Source organism: Rhineura floridana, chromosome 4 (assembly GCF_030035675.1).
Source record: "Rhineura floridana isolate rRhiFlo1 chromosome 4, rRhiFlo1.hap2, whole genome shotgun sequence".
NCBI lineage: Eukaryota > Metazoa > Chordata > Lepidosauria > Squamata > Rhineuridae > Rhineura > Rhineura floridana.
In genome coordinates, this window is record NC_084483.1 from 20,688,662 (window position 1) to 20,710,133 (window position 21,472).

Consider the following 21,472-nt stretch of genomic DNA (forward strand, 5'->3'; position numbering starts at 1 on the left):
CTCATTGCCAAGTGCAGGGCCCCCCCAAAGCATAGGGCCCGGGGCAACTGCCCCGCTTCCCGGTGCCTAGGGGCGGCTGTGTGTGTGTGTGTGTGTTGACACAGGCTGTGAGGCAATCTAGGAGGAAAATCAGAAGAGCTTGGGCTCTTAAGAATAGAATAAAGTTGAAGGGAAGCAGGTTTGACTGCGAGTCATGAAGTGTGTAGAAAGAACGAACAGGTTTTTTTCTCTCTCTCAGTGACACATAATATTAGAACTCAGTGTTATCAGTGTGTTGGCAGGAGGATCAGAACAGATGGAAGAAAAGCTGTGTTAAAACAACAGAACAAGCCACAAAGGGGGGGGGAATCACTCTGTACTAAAACTCTTCTGACAAATGCTTTCTGAAGTAAGTGCATTTTACACTCACTCCACACACTACAAAATTTCAGGCCATTTTTTCCTGCTTTAGGTTTTATTTCATGAGCTTGAATTAGAGAACTGTTTTATAATATATAGCTTTTTTTAAAGCTATACAGCTGTTTTATTTTTTTTAAAAACTGGCTTGTATTTTAAATAATTATTGCACTGCTGTCAGTTTTGTACTGAATTGCATTGTGTTTTTAAGATACATAAGTCGCCTTGATAGGGCTATGCCCAAAAAGATTGCCTATAAATAAGTTTATAATATATATATAGCCATGAGAGAATAGCTGCTCCCAACATTCTCTAAGAGATCGTTCCACAGCCTTGGGACAATCATAGCAAAGGGCCCTTGTCTTTACAATTGATATTCTTACTTTGCTCAGTGAAAGAGCTAGACCTGCAAAAAGCAGATAGTGTGGGGGTTCATATTAGGAGGTAAACAGAACACATTTTACACAGTAGCAGCATTTAAGCCATACTGCACCACTTATACACTAAAACTGATTGTTTTGCAAGCAGGCATGTCTAGGCTTCTATTCTCATATCGGGAAAGGTGGTTTTTATGGTACACAAATAGCAGCCAATGAAGTGCTTTAAAAGGCAACTATATACCAGCATCTTGAATTGAGCCTAGAAGCTAACAAGGAACCAGTGCAAGACAGATTAAATGTCTTCATGCCTTCCGGCATCTGCTTAGAGGTGAGCAGCAGCATTCTGAACTTGCAGATGCTTCAGTGACACCTTCCTCATACCACCCACAATGCTGTGAAAAGGGGACTCCAACACTGAATTAATGTTGATAAAATTTTGTTGAAGACACTTTGTATCAATTGGATAGGCGCCAGCAACTAAACACAATTCACATAAGCAATCATGACACTCAAACACATGATTCTGAAGGTGAGTTTCATTTCAAATGTCCTTCAAAACATGCTGCAACAACACCACAGACAAAGGGGCTTACCCCTGCAGGATCATAGTAATGCATATAGGCAGGGTCCTCTCTCAGGACAAACTTTCGTACTTTCCAGTTTTTCCTCCGGTGCCCCTAAATAAATTTAATGAATGAATGACTTTCATTTTCTGCTTAATAAAGAATAAATGCAAAAAATGTAACTGAGCAATACTACAATAGCTGAGCAATGCTGTTGTGCCATCTGCATCTCAGTAAAGTCAAAAGCAGAGTTTCCATGGGTTTAGACTGCTTTTGCTGCCTCAACACAATCAAGGTTCTATAATTTATTTATTTACTTTATTTGAGGGATGTATATCCCACCCTTCAATAAAATTCCCAGGCAACTACAATTGACCTTTAAAAGCCATTCCCACCGATCTGCATTTTCAAAAGGCTGCTGATTCTTTCTTGGGAAAAATATCCGTTATAGTCTAGAGCAGTGGTTCCCAACCTTTATGAGCACGGGACCCCCTTTATAAGCTGAAAAAAAATTGTGACCCCCTCCCCACAGGGAGGCAGGCTGGCTTCCAGGAAGGACGGGGGAACGCAGCCTTTCTTTGCAGGCTTGCTTCTTTTTGCTTCACAAGAAGCCCTCTCCTCTCATTCTAAGTAAGGTCGTTGCCAGTAGTGGCAGTGCAAGGAGACGGGAATCAGTGATAGTAATCCCCTCTTCTTCCTGGTAGCTCCACCCTCAGCCTCCTTTGGCATCTGCTATGTATTTTATAGGCAGATGCCTGCCCTTAGTGCGCCTGAAAGATGCTCTGGCGCTTCAGCAAAAGGCCTCCCCTCTCGTTTGGAGCAAGGGGGAGGTGTCATCTGCAGCGGCAGTGGAAAGCAGACAGTGTCGAGGGAGTGAAGACTTTTTTTAAAAAAATAATAAATAATTCATTTCTTTACTGTTCACGGCCCCCTCTGGATTACTTCACCACCCCCCTGAGGGTCCCAGCCCCCAGGCTGGGAACCACTGTTCTAGGGCCTAGACCATAATGTGTACTTTTTTTCTAAGGAAGAATGCAGGTCTGTGGCAATGCCTTTTAGATGTCAGTTGATAACTTTAGGCAATATACTGCTCAGCTTCAAACAAATCACAATAAAAGGCTTTCTTACACCAAAATGCTTACATCCAAAACATCTTGTAGGACTCTTTTCTGGGAAACTTCCATCACACCCCCTTTTTATAGTGCCCTTTTTTGTTCCTTATAAAATTTAGTCTGTGAGGCAGGAGCAGGATGTGTCCTCCCATAAGCAATGGGAATAAAATAGCCAACAATGGTTTATGGGTGAAAACAGGCCACAACTTTATCAATTACATCAAATAAGTAGGGTTGGCATGGCAGTATGAAAAGGATCTGCTTTCATTCCAACAGCCCTTGCTGAGGGAATGTTGTGTCAGCCCCAATGAGCAGTTGAGGAATCACCCTTGGGAGTTGGCCAGTGTTAGACTCCAAGACAGGTGTAATCCAATCCAGTTATGAACTCACTGGCCAACCAGTAGGAGTGATTGCGAGCTGGATGAGGCCCAGCCCCTCCCAAACTAGGAGTCTGGCCTGTATGTACTCCACTAGACTCCCTATTGGGATTCCCCCTTATGTTTGATCCTACCCAACACCATTTCCACCTTAAGTTGTAACAGGAGCATATTAACACTTAACAAATTGCATAGCAAAGACTGAGGGATAGGTGAAAAAACCTACTCAACCAAGAGCCAATTTGAATGAGTGGGAAAACTTAGTATCTTTTGAAGTAATTCAGATAGAAGAATTAATCAAAAACTACCAGAAAGAAAACAAAACTTTTCCTTTCACATATGGATGCTGTGTCATTGATATTCCTGAAAGTGCCCCAGAATTTATGACTAAAATTCGACAGTGGTTTTAGTCTGTTACCATTTCTTCCAAGTGTTGCAACTTCTTGCTAGGACAGCATGAGGCAAGTGGCAAGCTCAGTGAGTCACATGGTTTTAAAACCTTCATATGTCCTGTACGTGGTCACAGTGTTGTAATTCTGTTAGAATTGTGCAACACAAAATCCACTGTCACACTGTCACTGGACATTTGAAGAATGTCATATTTCATACATCCAAAGTAGGACATGTGCCTCGATACATTATGCAGAGATATATAATCTCCTGATGTTTGTGTCCTGTTCTAGTTTTCTTTCCGATGCTGTCTCCAGGGCAGGTTACAATATATCCTTCACATTGACATGTATAGCAGCAAGGCCCTGCTCATTTGAATCTGGATTTCCCATGTCCAAACCCAACACTACCATCTACTATATCTTTGTGGCTTTTGCATACTGGTCAGAGCCAGGCCTACCATTAGATAGAGTGAGGCAGCAGTCCCAGGCAGAAAATACATTGGAATAGGGACCAGCAGCAAGGTGCAGGAGGACAGAACTTTATGAGCAATATGGATTGGCTTGCATCCTCTAAGCTAGTCTGCTGCCCTTGGGAAAGAGGGAGTGCATCTTGTCCTTTGTCTCAGAGCAGCAGAATGCCTTGGGCTGCCTCTAATGTTGCTAATGCTTTTGCCTTTCCATTAAAGCTTCCTTCAGTTTTTTCCCCTTAGTATGGTTTTCTAAACAAAGCCAAGGCAGATGAGAGATGAGCCAGCTCCAGAATTTTTCTGGAGGAGCCACTATGCACCCACTGCCTGATTGCTACCTAGCAACACAACACTTGATGCTGTGAAACTCAACACAATAGAACACAGCTACAAATTCAAGAGAGGGTTTGGCATAGGAAGCTATCCTGAGAAGGACTATATTTCTGTACAGCACCAATTTCCTTTCTGTGCTATCTTAGCAAACAAGGTATATACTGACCTGTTTCAGTAAACATCCCTGTTTGACCACTGTGCCTCTGAACTCTTCCTTGAAGACTGCATCATCATCACTGGAGTTGCCTTCACAGAAGAATCCACTGTCTGCCTGTTTTAAGACATAGAAGAAGCCACATTGCTAAAGACTTCCTGAAAGAGTTTGGTCTGTCACTCTAGATTCATTGCTCTGCAGTGAGAGTTAAAAATATTTCTAAATAAATTGGCAAATAATACCAACATCTGTTAAACTTCTCAAGGCTCACAAAAAGTGTTTTATTGTAGAATAGCAGTCTGTACACTATTCTCCACACTGGCTCTATTTATCATTTTCTTTCACTTGATTGGAGGCATAGGCAAAGGACATCCCTATAAATCTATGCATAGCGTAGAGAAAGTGGATATATAGAGAGATGCTTGTCTCATGCTCTTATTACTAGAAGCTGGGGCTGTCCAATGAAGCTGGATGGTGGATGAGACAAAAGGAGGTACATCTTCACACAGCAATAGAGATGGGGTTCACTGTCTGATTCTATTCCATTTTTCAATTTGTCAAATGGGCTGCTAGTTCCTATTCGCTATAAATTGTGTTCTACTAGTTATCACGATTCCCAGTTCTCCTTTTTTTATTATTTTTTCTGAAAAAATACATAATTTTCTCCATTATGCTTTATGCTGCTGTAGATTTATATAGCAGATTACAAAAATAATTACGTAATTCTCACTGCAGATTTATTTTTTAAAATTACAGATTTAAAATTACGGTGTCGCTAACAGCCGTGAATGCACACAAAGAGTGAGTGCCTGTTCAATGATGAGACAAACTTGCAGATTATCCCAGAATTCCATACCAGATCTGATTTTGCAAATATTCTAACCATCCCTAGACAACATATAGCTAAACTGTGAAATTCCCAACCACAGGACAGTCATGTCATCTGTTTGGTAGGTTTAAAACGGAATAAGACAAATTCATGGAGGATAAAGCCATCAATGGCTACTAGTTTGCCTGAGCTTGCTTTTTTCCTGTTCCTTCATGTCTCTTAGATTATGAGCCTAATGGTAGGGATTGTCTTCTCACTGATATTTGTACGCCACTCTGGCAGCCCTTTCTGGCTGAAGGGTGGAATAAAAATACTAATAATTATAGCATCAGCTTATAATACTTGCAGGATCAGAAAGTGCGATTCTGAACACCAGTCACTAGGGAAAAATAGAGGGAGATTGTTTATTGATCTCATGCCCTGCTTGTGGGTTTCCTATTGGGGCATCAAGTTGGCTATAGTGGGAAACAGAATGCTGGGCTAAAAAGGCCATTTGGTCTGATCTAGCACGGTTCTTCTTCTGTCCTTGCTATTTAGTACTTATTTTAACTTTATTTAAGTAACTAGTATGATACTTTTCTAAATCACTACCATAGTGGCTCCTATACTAGTGGCCTGTTATTTATGTGCCATGCCGCATATTAGGAAGGAAGGATGTACCAAAATTATTTTTCCTTCATGGCAAAGAGCTTTTTAAAACTACCTCCTCTCCAGCGTCAACAACAGAGGCTCAGGCAAAGTTCTCACCTTGTTTTGCTACTTCCTCAGGAACATAAATCAAGATCCAAGGACATGGGATTGAACAGCTGAGATGCAGAATATGGGGAGGGAGCTTTCAAAGCTTCTGTTGCTGCTGGTCACACTGAAGTATGGGTGGGGGAGAGTTAAAGAACTATCTGCCTGCATCTGCATTCCACAAAGAGGAAAGCTAGATAGGGAAGCCCCTCTGTCTCCGTTTAAAGAGAACTGAGGTCATGGGCACACTAGTTGCTTCAAAAGCAGTGAGAATGGTTTTTCTGGCTACATTTTGAAGCAACTCTGATCTCGGCTAGACACACCTCCTTTCCCCACTGCTGACTTCAGACTTTTCAGGACCTCCCACAACAAAGTCTGGCCCAATCATTGTCTGTGCCTGACCCTGTAACAAAGCATTCACATTGGCCACACCTGGAGGGGCAACAGGTTGATCTACCAATCAGTTGTGAAATCTGTCTGCAGCTGAATAAAAAAAGTGCACTAGAGCTGATCTGATCAGGTTTTAGAATAAAAAGGGGTGGAGTTTGACTTGTGTTGTGTGCCCCCATTTTCAGAAAACAGAGATAGAGATGCACTGGAACCAGCACAACAGTAAGTGTGTCTCTACCTTGAGTCAAAGGGAAAAGCCAATGTTCAACCACAAAACAGGTGTTAAAAGAATTAGTTGCCAGCCAGAGTTGTAGACCCTCAGGACTGATTATATGGGATCTTGCCAATACCTATACCACTAACATTCCCTTTGCATATGTAGTTGGCGGTCTATCTCATTATGCATACAGAACACTAGGGAGGCCACCCTTAAAGTCAAACTAGTTGTGCACTCACTCATCTGGCTACAAAGCAGGGGTAGAAAGAGTCCACTATCTTCACAAAATGGAGCACACAGGGGATGGAGCAAAACCCCTTCCCTTCCAAAACATCATTGCTTAAACCCCCACCCCTTGCCCCTTCTGATAACTAAAGCTTTCAAGCAACAGAGTATGGGGAAGTAATAGGGGGAAGGGCAGGTTTATTCCCACCCACCCCATACTCCATTTAGTGGTAAACGTAGATCCCCAACCTCACTTTACAGACAAAGTGACATGCATGTGTTTAGCAAACACATGCATAACCAGTTTGGCCCTAACACACACTTGCATAAGGCACATACATATACGATGGAAGCCCCAAATCCGAGGTCTGGCTTTATAGATACACCAAGTTGTATCTAATATTGGTTGTACTCAGAGTAGACCTGTTGACATTAAAGGATAGGCCTAACTTAGGACCATTAACTTCAGCAGATCTCCCTTGAGTAGAACTTTCTTGGACACAATCCTGTATTTCCAAATGGCCTGTGTAAATCGTTGGAGTCATATATACAATTAACCATCTTAGGATGTGAGGAGGGGGGACACCCACCAAAGTGTAAGTTGAACACATTTGCAGATGAGCACAAGGCATTTCCTATGAAATGACAGCTAACTGAGACCAGCTCTTACACTGCAGTGATTCACAGTCATTAACTTTATGAAAGACACTGGCTTGCCCTATTCCTACAGCTGCAGCACTGAAATGCCATGTTATGCTTTTTCTGAAGAGGCCATCAAAGTGATTTACAATAAAATAAAGGCTGGGAAGCAGAGGATTGACTGATTAGCCCAATCCAAGGCATTGTGTTCAATGGGGCTTACTCCTTAGTAAGTGTGTTTAGGAATGTAGACTAAGACACAGATTAACTCAGGAATGTTACTGAATCATCCTAGATCATCCAAGTGTCTAGTCAAGAGTTAAATAAATTGGGATGGCTAAGATAAATCATGCTGTAATCCTGTAACACAATTAAAATCAATCTCAGAGAAAGAAGTTACCCTTGTCTACTGTACAGCTAACACATCCAGAAGAGCAGTGGCGTAGCTAGGGGGCGGAAGGGGCGGTCCGCCCCGGGTGGCACTTTTTGGGGGGCGGCACTTTTCATGTGAGACACAATTTTATTTTATTTATATGGAAGGAAGAACAGGGCGGGGAGGTTAGCCTATTCTCCCAGGGCCAGCCTTCTTGTTTCACGCCGAGGAAATCTGCTATGGGCAACCATCCGCGCCCGCTGGAGCGCCCGCGCTGTTGCCCGTGCGCTCTTTCTTCTGCCGAGGCTGCGCCCCCCAGTGTCCTCAAGAGGGCAGCACCAGGTGAGGCCAACCTCCTCCCCTGACTCTTCCCCCGGCGGGTGGGCTGCTTAACCGGTCCATCTCTCCCAAACTGGTGGGTTTTCTGGCAACAAAAAGTAAGCTTTGGCAGGTCAGAGGACCAGCGGCAGGCTGAGGGAGAACCGGGGGATGCAGGACTCCATCCAATCTTCGACTGCTGTTATGTAATGCCAGGTCTGTGGTACAGAAGACATCTCTCATCCATGATATGATCTTGGATGAGGACGCAGACCTGGTATGCATTACGGAAACCTGGCTGGACGAGGCCTTGGCTCCTATACTTGAGGCCATGTGTCCAGCTGGGTTCCGATATGCACAGCAGCCGAGGATTGGTAGGCGGGGAGGGGGGGTGGCAGTGATCTATCGGGAGTCCTTGATTTTTGCCAGACCTCCTCTCCACGAGACCAAGTTTGTCGATTGCATGTACTGGAGGTTGGGCCCAAAGGGCAGTTTAGGGATTCTACTTGTGTACCGCCCACCCCGCTGCACAGCAGACTCCCTGGCCGAGGTGCTCGAGGTGGTCTCGGCTGTGCGGCTGTTCTCCCCCAATTTATTAGTTTTGGGGGATTTTAACATGCATGCTGAGACCACTCTCACGGGGGCCCCTCGGGATTTCATTGAAACCATGACTTCTTGGGAACTGCACCTTAGTAATATAGGGCCCACCCATGAAGCCGGTCATGCTCTTGACCTTGTGTTTGTCTCGGGAGGGGAGGGTAGTGCTCTGAAAATGGGGGCTGTTTCTTCAAACCCCGTGTCATGGTCAGATCACTACCTGGTGAATATAGACCTCTTAATGCCACTCACCCTCCGCAGGGGTCAGGGACCTATTAAGATGGCTCACCCCAGGCGCCTGATGGAATCTGAGGGATTCCTGAATGCGCTGGGAGATATGGAGCTGTCAGAAGGTCACTCGGTTGAAACCCTGGTGGTAGAGTGGAATAGGGAGATTACCAGGGCGGTAGACCAAGTGGCTCCGAAACGTCCTCTCCCCCTGAATAGAACTCAGACAGCACCGTGGTACACACCTCGGTTGCGAGGTCTGAGACAGGAGGTGAGACGACTAGAGTGCCGGTGGAGGAAGTCTCGCACTGAAGACGATCGGACACTGGTTAGAGTAGCAAAAGCGGCCTACCATGTGGCAACAAAGGCAGCAAAGAGGGATTTCTTTGCTGCCTCTATTGTGTCGGCAGAATGCTGTCCCAGGAGGTTGTTCCAAGTGGTCCGAAGCCTGGTCGGTCCAGTTGCGCAGGAACCCATGGAACATTCTAAAGCCTCCTGTGACATATTTGCAAAACATTTCGCCGATAAAATCGAGCATCTGAAGGGCACGATTCCGCACGCCGTGAGTACAAATAGTGGGCCAGAAGCGGCCAGTTGCACTCTGGTCCGATGGGAACGGTTTCAGCCTCTTCTCACTGAGGAAGTGGACAAGGTGTTCTCTACTGTGAGGCCAACCACCTGTCTGTTTGATCCTTGCCCCTCGTGGCTCATTGTGAGCTGCAAGGAGAAACTGGACGAAGGGATCAAGGCGGTGGTAAATGCATCCTTGGAAGAGGGTGCAATGCCATCAGACTTCAAGGAGGCAGTGATAAAACTTATCTTGAAAAAGTCCTCCTTGGATCCCCAAGAGTTGAAGAACTTTCGCCCAGTTTCTAATTTACCATTCTTAGGCAAGGTGATAGAGCGAGTGGTGGCTAAACAACTACAGACGCACTTGGATGAAGCGGATTTCTTAGATCCATTCCAGTCGGGCTTCAGGACTGGACATGGAACTGAAACAGCCTTGGTCGCCCTGGTAGATGATATGAGGAGGGCGTTGGATAGGGGAGAATGTACCTTCCTCATCCTCCTGGATCTCTCAGCGGCTTTTGATACCGTCGACCACGGTATCTTGTTAAGCCGCCTAAAGGGATTAGGGATAGGGGGCACTGTTTTACGGTGGTTCCATTCCTATCTCTCAGGCAGGTACCAACGGGTGGCACTGGGGGATGAGGTTTCAGACCCTTGGCCTCTCACTTGTGGAGTGCCACAGGGTTCTATCCTCTCCCCCATGCTATTTAACATCTATGTGAAGCCGCTGGGAGCCATCATCAGGAGTTTGGGGCTGCAGTGCCACCAATATGCGGATGACACTCAGCTCTATCTCTCATTTAAGTCCTTACCAGAGATGGCTGTGGAGACCATGTCCAAGTGTCTGGAGTCCGTTAGTGGATGGATGGGCGAGAACAGGCTGAAGCTAAAACCTGATAAGACCGAGGTGTTGCTCGTGGGCGATAAGAGAAGGTTGGGAGACATCAACTTGGTGTTTAACGGGGTGGGATTACCCCTGAAGGATCAGGTCCGCAGCCTCGGGGTCATTCTAGACTCCCAGCTGTCCATGGAAGCTCAAGTTTCGGCAGTGAGCCGGGCAGCTTGGTATCAATTACATCTGATACAGAGGCTGTGACCCTACCTTCCTGTACAGCTTCTCCCATGAGTGATACATGCCCTGGTCTCCTCTCGCTTAGACTATTGTAATGCGCTCTACATGGGGTTACCCTTGAAGACGGTCCGGCAACTCCAGCTGGTGCAGAATGTGGCGGCACGCTTGATTACGCATAGCCGTCGTCGGGAACACATCACCCCGGTGCTGAGAGATCTTCACTGGCTGCCAGTGGTTTACCGGGCCCAATTCAAGGTGTTGGTATTGACCTTTAAAACCCTATACGGTTCCGGCCTGGTTTATCTAAAGGACCGCCTCCAGTATCACAAAGTGACCCGCCTTACAAGCTCAGCCACGCAGGATTTCCTCTCGGTCCCACCGGCCAAAACAGCTCGGCTGGTGCGGACCAGAGAGAGAGCGTTTTCGGTAGTGGCTCCCACCCTCTGTAATTCCCTCGCCTATGATCTTCGACATGCCTCCTCCCTGATGAGTTTTCGACGAGCTTTAAAGACCTGGCTCTTCGGGCAGGCCTTCAGGAACCTTGAGCCAGTTTAATTGTAATGTTTTAACTGATGTTTTCGATGTTGGTTTTAATTGATTAATGTGGTGGTATTATTGTATTGGGTAGTGTATTTATTGTATTGTATATTGTATTTTGTTGCTGCTGTAAGTCGCCTAGAGTGTCCAAAAATTGGACAGATAGGCGACTAACAAATTAAATTTTTATTTAAGAGGCAGCTCGAGCACGCGCGGGAATGGAAGGGTTGGACTTCCTGACCAACTCACCTCAGGACGGCAGAAAGTGGCGCTGAGCGTAGCGTGTTCCCCCCTGGCTCGCCTTTATCTGGCGACCAGTTTTCACCTCCCTCCCAGCCCAGGCAAGCCAGAGCTGGGCTTTGCTCTCTGACTTCATCCTTTGTGTTGCCTAGTTTGGGAGGGCTCGCCAGGCTGAGGCGGCAGGTGAGAACTTTCTAGGCAAGATCCGAACCAGGGAGGAGGGTGGTGGGGTTGGATACGCACGAGACCGGAGAACTTCAGCCAGTTCGTGCGTTCATCCTCCACGCACCTTGTGGCTGGTGCTGCTGGAGCGGCTCGGAGCGGGGCTGCTCTCTGGGGTCGTAATTCTTGCAGCGGGAGAGGCTTGAGTTCTGGAGCAAAAGCAGTGCTAATTCTGCCTGTGCAACAGGACTTCCTCTCTCTTTCCATTCTCTGTGTGCGCCTGCATCTGCTCCAGAGGGTTGGGGAAACTCCCAGAAGAGACTTGGGGGTGTGGGAGTATGCAGAGAGAGGAGGGAAAGAAACTAGGGATTGCCTCCTGATTTTGAAGAGAAATCCCAATAAATGAATTTTATAGTGCCTGAAACATAACAAGACTCCACACATTAATCTGTTTTCCTCCTAGGGTGCATGCGGGCTTACATCATTTTACTAGTGAGCCTTCAATGGAATTGTACTCACTGCATTTTAGGCATCTACACTTTCTTCTTTTTGTGGATTGAACTCTGGGGTATCTTATTTATCCACCTTGCAGCAGAAGCCAGATTTGCAATGTGCTGGTGTTGTTGTTATATGCCTTCCAGTCGATTATGACTTATGGCGACCCTATGAATCTTTTTTTGGATGTAATCATAGGGGTTTCATGGTAAGAGGTATTCAGAGGTGGTTTAGCACGGCTTTCCTCTAAGCCTACAGCACCCAGTATTCCCAGGCAGTCTCCCATCCAAGTACTAACCGGGCCTAACCCTGCTTAGCTTCCGAGATCAGATGAGATAATGGGTGTTCAGGGTAGTATAGCCATGGAGTGCTGATAGATCAGCCCATATAAAGCCTCTTTCTCTTGCTGGAGCAGGGCTTTCGTCAGTGCTGATTGGCTGGCCTTTGTGTCAATCACCCCTTCTTTGAGCTGATTTTTTTAAGTGTAAAAAAACTTATTGGAAAGTAAAAATAAAGCACTTAACAAATGTTTGATCACTTATCCATGCAGGCACTTGAGAAAATAAACAAAAGAAATCAGTCTGACTGAAGCACAGTAGCACAGGAAACAATAGACCTTCCATTCATAGCCTGGTATGTGTGTCCTTTAAGAAAGGAAGCAGGCACCTCACAGCAAAAAAAAAAAGTCAACACCACTCACTCCTGTTGCTACCTACATCTGTATGCAGTCTAAGAAGAGCCACATGGCTAACTTTCAGTCTGCCCTCATACATTTTGCATTCTAACCCTTATTTGTCATGCTTTCTAGTGAATTGTGCCAAATCATCACATCAAACTCAAGTGGAAGGCCTCAGGGGTGCTAAAGAGATAGGGTTTTTGGTTCCAGTGACAGAACATTTTGGTTCCAGTGACAGAAAATACAGATGCTCCCTCACCACCAATGGTGGTAAAAATACAGTAATAAAATAATGTATTGCTCCTTAAGGGCAGCAGGCTACATTTATTTGATTGCATCCTTGCCCAGTTCACAAATAGAGTAGTGATGGGAGGGGTCTTATTTTAACATGAAAAGGGACACATGGATGGGAAGAACTTCCCCCTCTCCTGCTTTACCTCCTCATGGTTGACAACACAAATTCCTTGTTCTCTACCATGCCTCCAATTCCAGAAATGAATCAGACTGCTATCATGGGAGTGGGGTTTGGGTTATTGACTGCTTTATTTACAAAATTTCTATACTGCTGTCCAACACAAGATTTTCAGAGTAGTTTTCAATAATCAATAAAAGCACAGTACAGTAAAAGGCAGTGTTAAGAACAATCACAGCACAGGGGAAAATACAGCAGAGGTTACTAGCCTGGGAAAATAAAAAGTCTTTGCCTTTTGCTTAAAATACAGTGTTAACATAGGCACCAGGCAAGGCTCCCTAGAGAAAGAGTTCCACAAGCTGAAAAGGCCCTCTCCCCTGTAGCCTGGCTTCAGGTGGCAGAGGCACCCGGAGGATGGCCCTAAGGCAGGTTAACATGAGAAAAGACATTTGCTCAAGTTCACAGGTTTTAAGCTATGTAGGACATCAATGGCTTTGAATTATGAATCATGTCCGGAAATGGACCTGACACAGTAGAGATCAAACCACTGGTGGTATGTATCCCCAATACATACTATGTAGTACCCTAGAGGCTGTGTTTTGAACTAAGGGCAGTTTACAGGCAGCCTTCAAATACAGTGAATGCAGCAGTCTAACCTGCAAATTCCTAGAGCAGGGATGGAGAGGAACCATTTTCAGCCCAAGGGCCACATTCCCCTCGGGGCAACCTTCTGAGGGTCATATGCCAGTTATGGGTGGAGCCAGAAACACAGCTGGGTGGAGCAACAAATATAAATTTTATCTTTGTACAGTAGGCCAGTTTCTACACAAACGTTCATATCCTTTATCCTCTATCCAGGCAAGCAAGAGACATTATCAGAGTTCAGGAACACATTCCAGCACAAACACTTGGGATGCGACAGTGGCATAGTGGGGGGTGGGGCGGACGTATTTTTGGAGTGTATTGAGAGGGGCGGTAAACTCAGGGACGGCCCCGGGCGGCAAAAGCTCTAGCTACGCCACTGCAGAAGAGTAACCCCATAAAAGGTAAATCTTCACTTTAAAATGGGAGAAAGGATTCTAGTTTATATATGAAGATAAGGCTAGCTGAATAATGAAGCTGACCTCAAGCTGAGAATTGAGGAGGGCAATGTAGGGGGTGGGTCAATTTTTTGAAGGCGTTTGCCCTAAATATGCCACCATTCAGCTCTGATCTCACCTAGAGCAGCAGAGAAGGCTGATTCATCTGCATTAAACAATGTGAAATATGTACCCTGAAAAAGAGTGAATGGGGATTCCATGAACATTACTTAGAAAGATACATGGGCATATATTCCAACAGAAAGAGGGAGATACACAGATGCTGCATTAGATCAGACCCTCATCCTTCAACTAGTCTGAAAGTTATATTCTCTAGATCCCCCCCCCCGAGGATCCCATGAAGAAGTCACATCCTATTACTTACAAAATAATAATAGGCATCTTCGTGGTCAAGGAAGGAAGTTTCTGATAGGCCTTCTGCTGCATTCTTGGACATATCCCCAGCAGACTGAAAATAACCTTCATTCAACAGGGCAGACGCCAGCATTAGACCCTCTTGGCGATGTCGGACAGAGTTATTTGACAGGAGCCAATCAATCACACAGCTACCTAATGGCAGAAAAACAGAAAATGAAATACAGTAGACTGTGATAATTAAGCAAATTGAAGAGGCCTGCTCTCAATTAAATTCAAATTGCAATTTGTAGTTCAGAAATATAAAGTCTGTACGACTGTAGCTGGACTTCATTTGAGCTGGGCCCTACAAGATTTCAATTGTCAGAGAATATGTGAATTATACTAAATTTTTAGGCTTGTGTCTGATGCCGTCCTTCCATTCACAGAAGGCTCTATGATCCAGCAGAGATTTCCCTGAATGGAAGTGGGGTTGAGAGGAGAGCAATTCCTGCCTAGTTTTCTCTTACCTGCAGTCCCCCATGCTGTTCTGAAGGCCCCTGAACTCTCTGAAACAGATTTAAGGGAGACAGAGGGGACTGCAGGAGACAGGGGTAATCAACAAAAATTATATTTCCTCCCATTCACAGAAGCCTTTGCTAGAATGACGCTGCTGGATGCAACCCATCCTGTTTATTAATTGTAAATATTAGAGATGTCACTTGATTAAGTAAATTCATTGGCTTGGATCACAACTAGCTATCTGCAAATCATGCACAGCATAAAGATCCTACATAAATCATCCCTTTAAGAATGTTTACCCTTGGTCAGCTTTTAACTGACTTTGCCTTACTTTCCTCACTTCCAGCTCAGCATCTGATGAACTAGGCTGTTGCCTACAAAACATTCAAGCCATTTTTAATTTAAAAAAGCTTCCTCAAAATTAGTATCAAGGTGCTGTTGAACACATTTCTTTTTCTTGATTCTAGAAGACTAACACAACTTTCATATCAAAGACTAGCAAATTTATTGTGACATTAGCTTTTATGGACTCAGGTCCACTTGGTCAGAAAGCCTTAATTATGAGCAGTGTATCTCCTAAAAACAATTTCCCCTCTTATGGCCACATTCTGTCCAATTCTATGGGATTTTTTTTCTTAGGATCTGGCACATTTAACTATTTTGGAATGACAACTGAAATTTCCCTTCAATCTAACTGCTTCCCATTCTGACTCCATTTTTAGTACCCATTTTTCTCAACTGAGTGTTTTTAAAAAGGGGGAAATAAGAGCTCTCTACCTGTAAAGCAATGGTTGAAAATTTTCTTGTTTTTTTCCAGCTTCATTTCCCGTATCCCTTTGTCAGGATCTTTCATTGAGAGATACAGCGTACTGTGCATAGAAAAGTGGGGAATAATTAGGACACAATGTTCAATTTGGCCCTTTGGAATTTAAATTCCTCCTGCAAATGCATCAAGAGAACTCTGCCAACTCCATTGCTTAATGGTACAATGAATATAGCACCAGATGTATCAGTTATATGTTCTGTGAAGAGCTTATATACAGATGAACAAACCAAAAAGAACATATAATGTAGGTGCATCATGGTACATTCCAAGACAACTGTTTCAAGATCAACATTTTCAAGAGGCTACTGATTCTAGATAACCTAGTGTAGAGCACATGTTTTGTATGTAATAGGAAGATCCTGCCATCCAGGGCTGGAAATGCAATGCCACATACCTCAGGGAGCTTCTGACAGTCAGGGTAGTTGGTATTGTGCTAAATAGACCATTACCTTGACTCATTAGAAGGCAGCTCCTTCTATCTTACATGCTCAAATCTGAATGATCACTTAAGCATATGGTTTGTATTCAGAGTATGAACTGACTCTGAGTTTGCCACCCAGTTTGCAACTCAAGGCATATTTACAGGGCAATTCCCAGACACACTTGACAATATAGATGTGGCAGGGGAAACATGCATTAGACAGGCATAGCAAATGCCTACATCCTTTACGGAGGCTCACCTCACACTTACATATCTCATACAACTGATGAAACATTATTTGAAGAAATCTATTTTGGGATGTTCAGGAGCACATGTAAGTACCAAGTCTCTTCTCCTACTGGAATGAATGAAAGTAAACGTTTAACAAACCCCAGGTTGACCAATGTCGGAAGCTTGATAGACTTCCTGGTAGATTTCCTAGAAAATCGTTGACCTCCCTCGATGCACTTAATGGCTTTCTTGATGTCTTTTACCCAGACATCTCTCTCCTCAAGATGAGAGGCTTGGAAGAAGTGATCTTGTTGTTTGGCAGTAGTGAGTTTGATGACAAACTAGAATGGAACCATTTCATAATGGTTAACATTTATTTGTTGCATAAGAATATACATTTGTAGCACAGCTCATATTAACAATCAGTTGACAGCACAAAACTTCATTTGTCTCCTCAGAAACAAGTCCCACCAAGTTCAATGGAGCTTACGCCCAGTCATCTTTGCTGCAGCACCCCACCCCCACTGTCACACTGTGACATCATGATTAGGGTTGCCAGGTTCAGGGCCTGAGACTGATCCTGTATCTTTAGAAGAGAAAGTCAGCCAAGTGCAGGTGTTCTTGCAACACTGTAACGGCCAAAACCACAAGGTGGAATTCTCCCTTCCCCCTGCACAACTTTTAAAGATACAGAAGACCTCTTGGTTGCCAAGCCCGGGCTCCAAGAAGTCTTCTGCATCTTTAAAAGTTGTGCAGGGGGAAGGGAGAATTCCACCTTGTGGTTTTTCCCATTACAGTGCTGCAAGAACATCTGCATTTGGCTGACTTTCTCTTCTCCTAAAGATACAAGATCAGTCTCGGGCTCTGAACCTGGCAACCCTAAATGATGGTGTGAAGCTCTTAGACACAGCATAGCAGAAGTTGAATATATAATTTTCGTAAGCCAGAGAATTGGCACAAACCACATACAACTGAAGAAAGTGAAATTTCCATTGGGTTGTAGTCAATACAAGTCCTACTCAGAGTAGACCCATTGATGTTAATAGATCTGACTAACTTAGGTTCATTAATTTCAGTTAGTCTCCTCTGAATAGAACTTAGCTGGATACAGCCCATTGAATTTAAAGGGTCCTTGTCACAAGCATGTCTTCCAAAGCTGGTGGAAACTTTTTAAAGACTAACCCACTCACATTCCCCTTTCTGGAAAACTGCTGTGGTCCAATCATCTTTCTGGCTTCCCTGTCCAACCTGATGTCGGAGAAAGGCACTGTACACTCCAGCTAGTAGAGAATTCCAGGAACAGAAACATTTAATCAATTTGCCCTAATCTTGGAAAGCTAATGCAGTCTCATCTGATGCATGTTGATTTGGATATAAATAAGTCAATTTTATCCCCATGGGACTTAATGCCTAGGATTGCAGCCCTAAAGCACAGGATTGGTTAAAAAGTAGAAATCCTACTTCAGAACTCTGAAACCTCCATTCTTAACCCCTAATCCTAATATTGAATGCATTCTCCAAATGCTGGTCCTTATGTAACCAAAAGCAGCACTATCCATGCATCAGGGGTTGGTATTGGCAGGCTTGGGGGAACTGCAAGGTTTGCAGAAGTACAGAGAAACTTTAATAGTGGGGGGAACATAAAAAGGAAGGATCCCAAAATAGCCTAATGAAACCTTAGGGTGCAATAGGGTTGCCAGGTTCAGGGCCTGAGACTGATCCTGTATCTTTAGGAGAAGAGAAAGTCAGCCAAGTGTAGGTGTTCTTGCAACACTAATGGGAAAAACCACAAGGTGGAATTCTCCCTTCCCCCTGCACAACTTTTAAAGATACAGAAGACCACAACCAAGAGGTCTTCTGTATCTTTAAAAGTTGTACAGGGGGAAGAGAGAATTCCACCTTGTGGTTTTTCCCATTACAGTATTGCAAGAACACCTGCGCTTGGCTGACTTTCTCTTCTCCTACAGATACAGGATCAGTCTCAGGCCCTGAGCCTGGCAACCCTAGGGTGCAATCCCAGGGAATAAACTCCACTGAACTTGATGGTACATATTTCTGAGTACACAACTATAAGATTACATTTATCAAGTCTTATGTCATCATGAGCCTTAGCCTTGCATGATTGCTAACCTTATATACCCAGTCAATCACTGTGCTCTACAGTGAGGGTCTCCTGCAAATAGCATCATATCAGGAGGTCAACATAGGAAGCGGACCTTTAAGGTTTGGTCCCTACCCTTTGGAATTCCTTCCGTTTAGATATTAGACCAGCGCCATCTCTGTTACCTTTTCAGCGCCTACTGAAGACCTTCCTCTTTCAAGAAGTCTTTTAAGTAGAGATCTTATCCCAGTATGTATCTTTCTTGGAATTGCTTTTTAAGATGTTTTTAAAGCTTTTTTTAAAAAAGGTGTTTTTAAAGGGGGGAGGGGGAGGGGGAGGGGGAGGGAGGGAGGGGGAGAGGGAGTGGGAGGGAGTGTGTGAGAGGGAGTGGGAGTGTGAGGGAGTGGGAGGGAGTGTGTGAGGGAGTGGGAGGGAGGGGGAGAGGAAGAGGGAGTGTGTGAGGGAGTGGGAGGGAGGGGGAGAGGAAGAGGGAGTGTGTGAGGGAGTGGGAGGGAGGGGGAGAGGAAGAGGGAGTGTGTGAGGGAGGGGGAGGGAGGGGGAGAGGAAGAGGGAGTGTGTGAGGGAGGGGGAGGGAGGGGGAGAGGGAGGGGGAGGGAGGGGGAGAGGGAGGGGGAGGGAGGGGGAGGGAGGGGGAGAGGGAGGGGGAGGGAGGGGGAGAGGGAGGGGGAGGGAGGGGGAGGGGGAGAGGGAGGGGGAGAGGGAGGGGGAGAGGGAGGGGGAGGGAGGGGGAGAGGAAGAGGGAGGGGGAGGGAGGGGGAGAGGAAGAGGGAGTGTGTGAGGGAGTGGGAGGGAGGGGGAGAGGAAGAGGGAGTGTGTGAGGGAGTGGGAGGGAGGGGGAGAGGGAGAGGGAGTGTGTGAGGGAGTGGGAGGGAGGGGGAGAGGGAGAGGGAGTGTGTGAGGGAGTGGGAGGGAGGGGGAGAGGAAGAGGGAGTGTGTGAGGGAGTGGGAGTGTGAGGGAGTGGGAGTGGGGGAGAGTGGGAGTGGGGGAGAGGGGGAGAGTGTGTGTGTGTGTGAGAGAGTGTGTGAGTGTGTGAGTGTTTGTGAGTGTGAACCTGTTGCTCGGGATGTCTATAGACTACTGGGGTTAGTTGTTTTGGGGGTCAAGATTTAATTTTGGAGATTCATTTTTGCTGTTATTTGGACTACAGCATATTTTTGTTAAACACTGTTGTGAAGTCTGTGGGGATTGTTTAATTGTATATGTTCTCATTAGTTTGTTGTTTATTATTATTGTTTGGCTACTTATATACTGTGTATATTTATATGTTAAAAATAAGAATGCTACTTATTTGCTGGGAAATTGAAGATTTTTATCTAGGCCTTTTTATAAAGTGTTTGGTTCTCTTATTGTGACACATTTAAATGTTTTTTCTTTTCTTTTAATAATGTTATTTGTTATTTAATTTTGAGAATTGCATTATTGTATTTATGCATTATGATGTGTTATATTCGTGTTTTTGTAAGCCGCCTTGAGGGCCTTTTGGCCATAAGGTGGGGTATAAATTTAATAATAATAATAATAATTTAAACAAAAGTGGTAACAGGGCTGTTCCTATAAACAAGGAGCAATCTAAAAGAAGGCAAGGTGCCTGCACTTTCCATAGTTGTGTAGAAAAGGGAATTTCAGCAACTGTAGCATTAAGAGCTCTAGTGCAAACATAAAGCTGCCTGTCCCTTAATCACAATCAAGATCAGGCCTTGAGATTGGATCCTACCCCTGGTATGAATTTTGGTTCCAACCTGATTGACAGAGAATCTTGTAGCTTTCAATCTGGTTGATGCAACATTTAACCATGGTTAAGGCCAGAGACAGGGATCTGTGCTGCAAAAGGAGAATGTGCTCTAACAACTCATTTCCAATTCCTTAGCCATAGTTAAGAGCTGGGCCATGTAACTGCCCTTGGGACTACCAAAACTAGAATACTCTCCTGTTTAAGCTGCTTGTTGTAAGTTAATATAACAACAATAGTACATTATTTAGCATTTAACTTTTACAACGAAGTGCTTGGTGTTTTTGTGAAGAGCAGTAGCATGAGTGTACTCAACATTCTGTATTTGAACAGGAATTGTAGTGTGAAAATGATGTGAGTTGTTTCTCAAGTAGCATTGTGGGATTTTCAGCTGCTGCCCACTTGGCATGGGAGAAAAATATTACTTAGAGCACTGTGGTCCGGCATCTGCTCTGTGGCTCACAGTGCAATTCTAAGCATGTCTACTCAAAAGTAAGTCCTACTGAATTCAATGGGGCTTACTCCCAGGTAAGTGGATTAGGATTACAGCCTACATATGTATCTCTTCCATATACTGTGTAATACAATAGATGTCTCTGGGACAGAAACAACATGCTTAACAACTAAGCCAAATCAAACTGCAATATTTAGGACCATTAAGGGCCAGCACCTTCTCTGTTCTATTTGCTTATTTTTAAATACTTCCATCCCATTCAGCTCAGCAACAACTATATGTTCAGACTGCTGTTGTTCTTTCTGACTGAGGAGCATGTGGTTCCAATTACCAATTCAGTTTGCTATTAAATTTTGTGATTTTTTCAGAAATGGAAAAGGTTCCTCACCACTCTATCGCTAGTCCCTAATTGTTGGTTTTGCATAAAGATTCATGAAGAGCTGGGTTGTCAAAGGACAGTTCCTGTGCATGTTGGACCTTAACAACACTGTCCAACATAAATCTTCATAACAAGAAGAAAACTGTCAAGTGATTTTGTCCTTAGTACAAATATTACTAGCACTTTTTTCTTAGAACAGGGGTGGGGAGTCCTATGGCTCCCCAGATGTTGCTGGACTCCAAATCTCATCTTTCCTGACTGTTGGCCATGCTGGCTGGGGTTGATGGGAGTTGGAGTCAAACAACATCTGGAGGGCACCAGGTTCCCCACATGCCTTAGCCTTTTCCCTGGCTGAATTTGGATGCCAGCCTCTCCAAACACTAGATAGTATTAGCTTAGGTAGCCAGGTTGATCTGACAAAATAACTACAGAGCTCGTGTGAGCACCCCACACACTTCTGCCTGC

At 44.6% G+C, this 21,472-nt stretch overlaps 1 protein-coding gene and 1 pseudogene across 10 annotated transcripts in view; both read right to left on the bottom strand.

Annotated features, from left to right (window-relative positions):
• PLEK (pleckstrin) overlaps positions 1–21,472 on the bottom strand; it is a 41,616-nt gene that overhangs the window by 5,173 nt on the left and 14,971 nt on the right. For all 10 annotated transcript variants that reach the window (XM_061622612.1, XM_061622610.1, XM_061622618.1 and 7 more), the window contains 5 exons: positions 16,482–16,663; positions 15,622–15,713; positions 14,354–14,538; positions 4,187–4,291; positions 1,370–1,453 (listed from right to left, as the gene is read on the bottom strand). In XM_061622612.1, coding sequence (XP_061478596.1) covers positions 1,370–1,453; positions 4,187–4,291; positions 14,354–14,538; positions 15,622–15,713; positions 16,482–16,663 — 648 coding nt within the window. The remainder of the gene's footprint in view (positions 1–1,369; positions 1,454–4,186; positions 4,292–14,353; positions 14,539–15,621; positions 15,714–16,481; positions 16,664–21,472) is intronic.
• On the bottom strand, positions 12,051–12,169 carry LOC133384665 (5S ribosomal RNA; annotated as a pseudogene).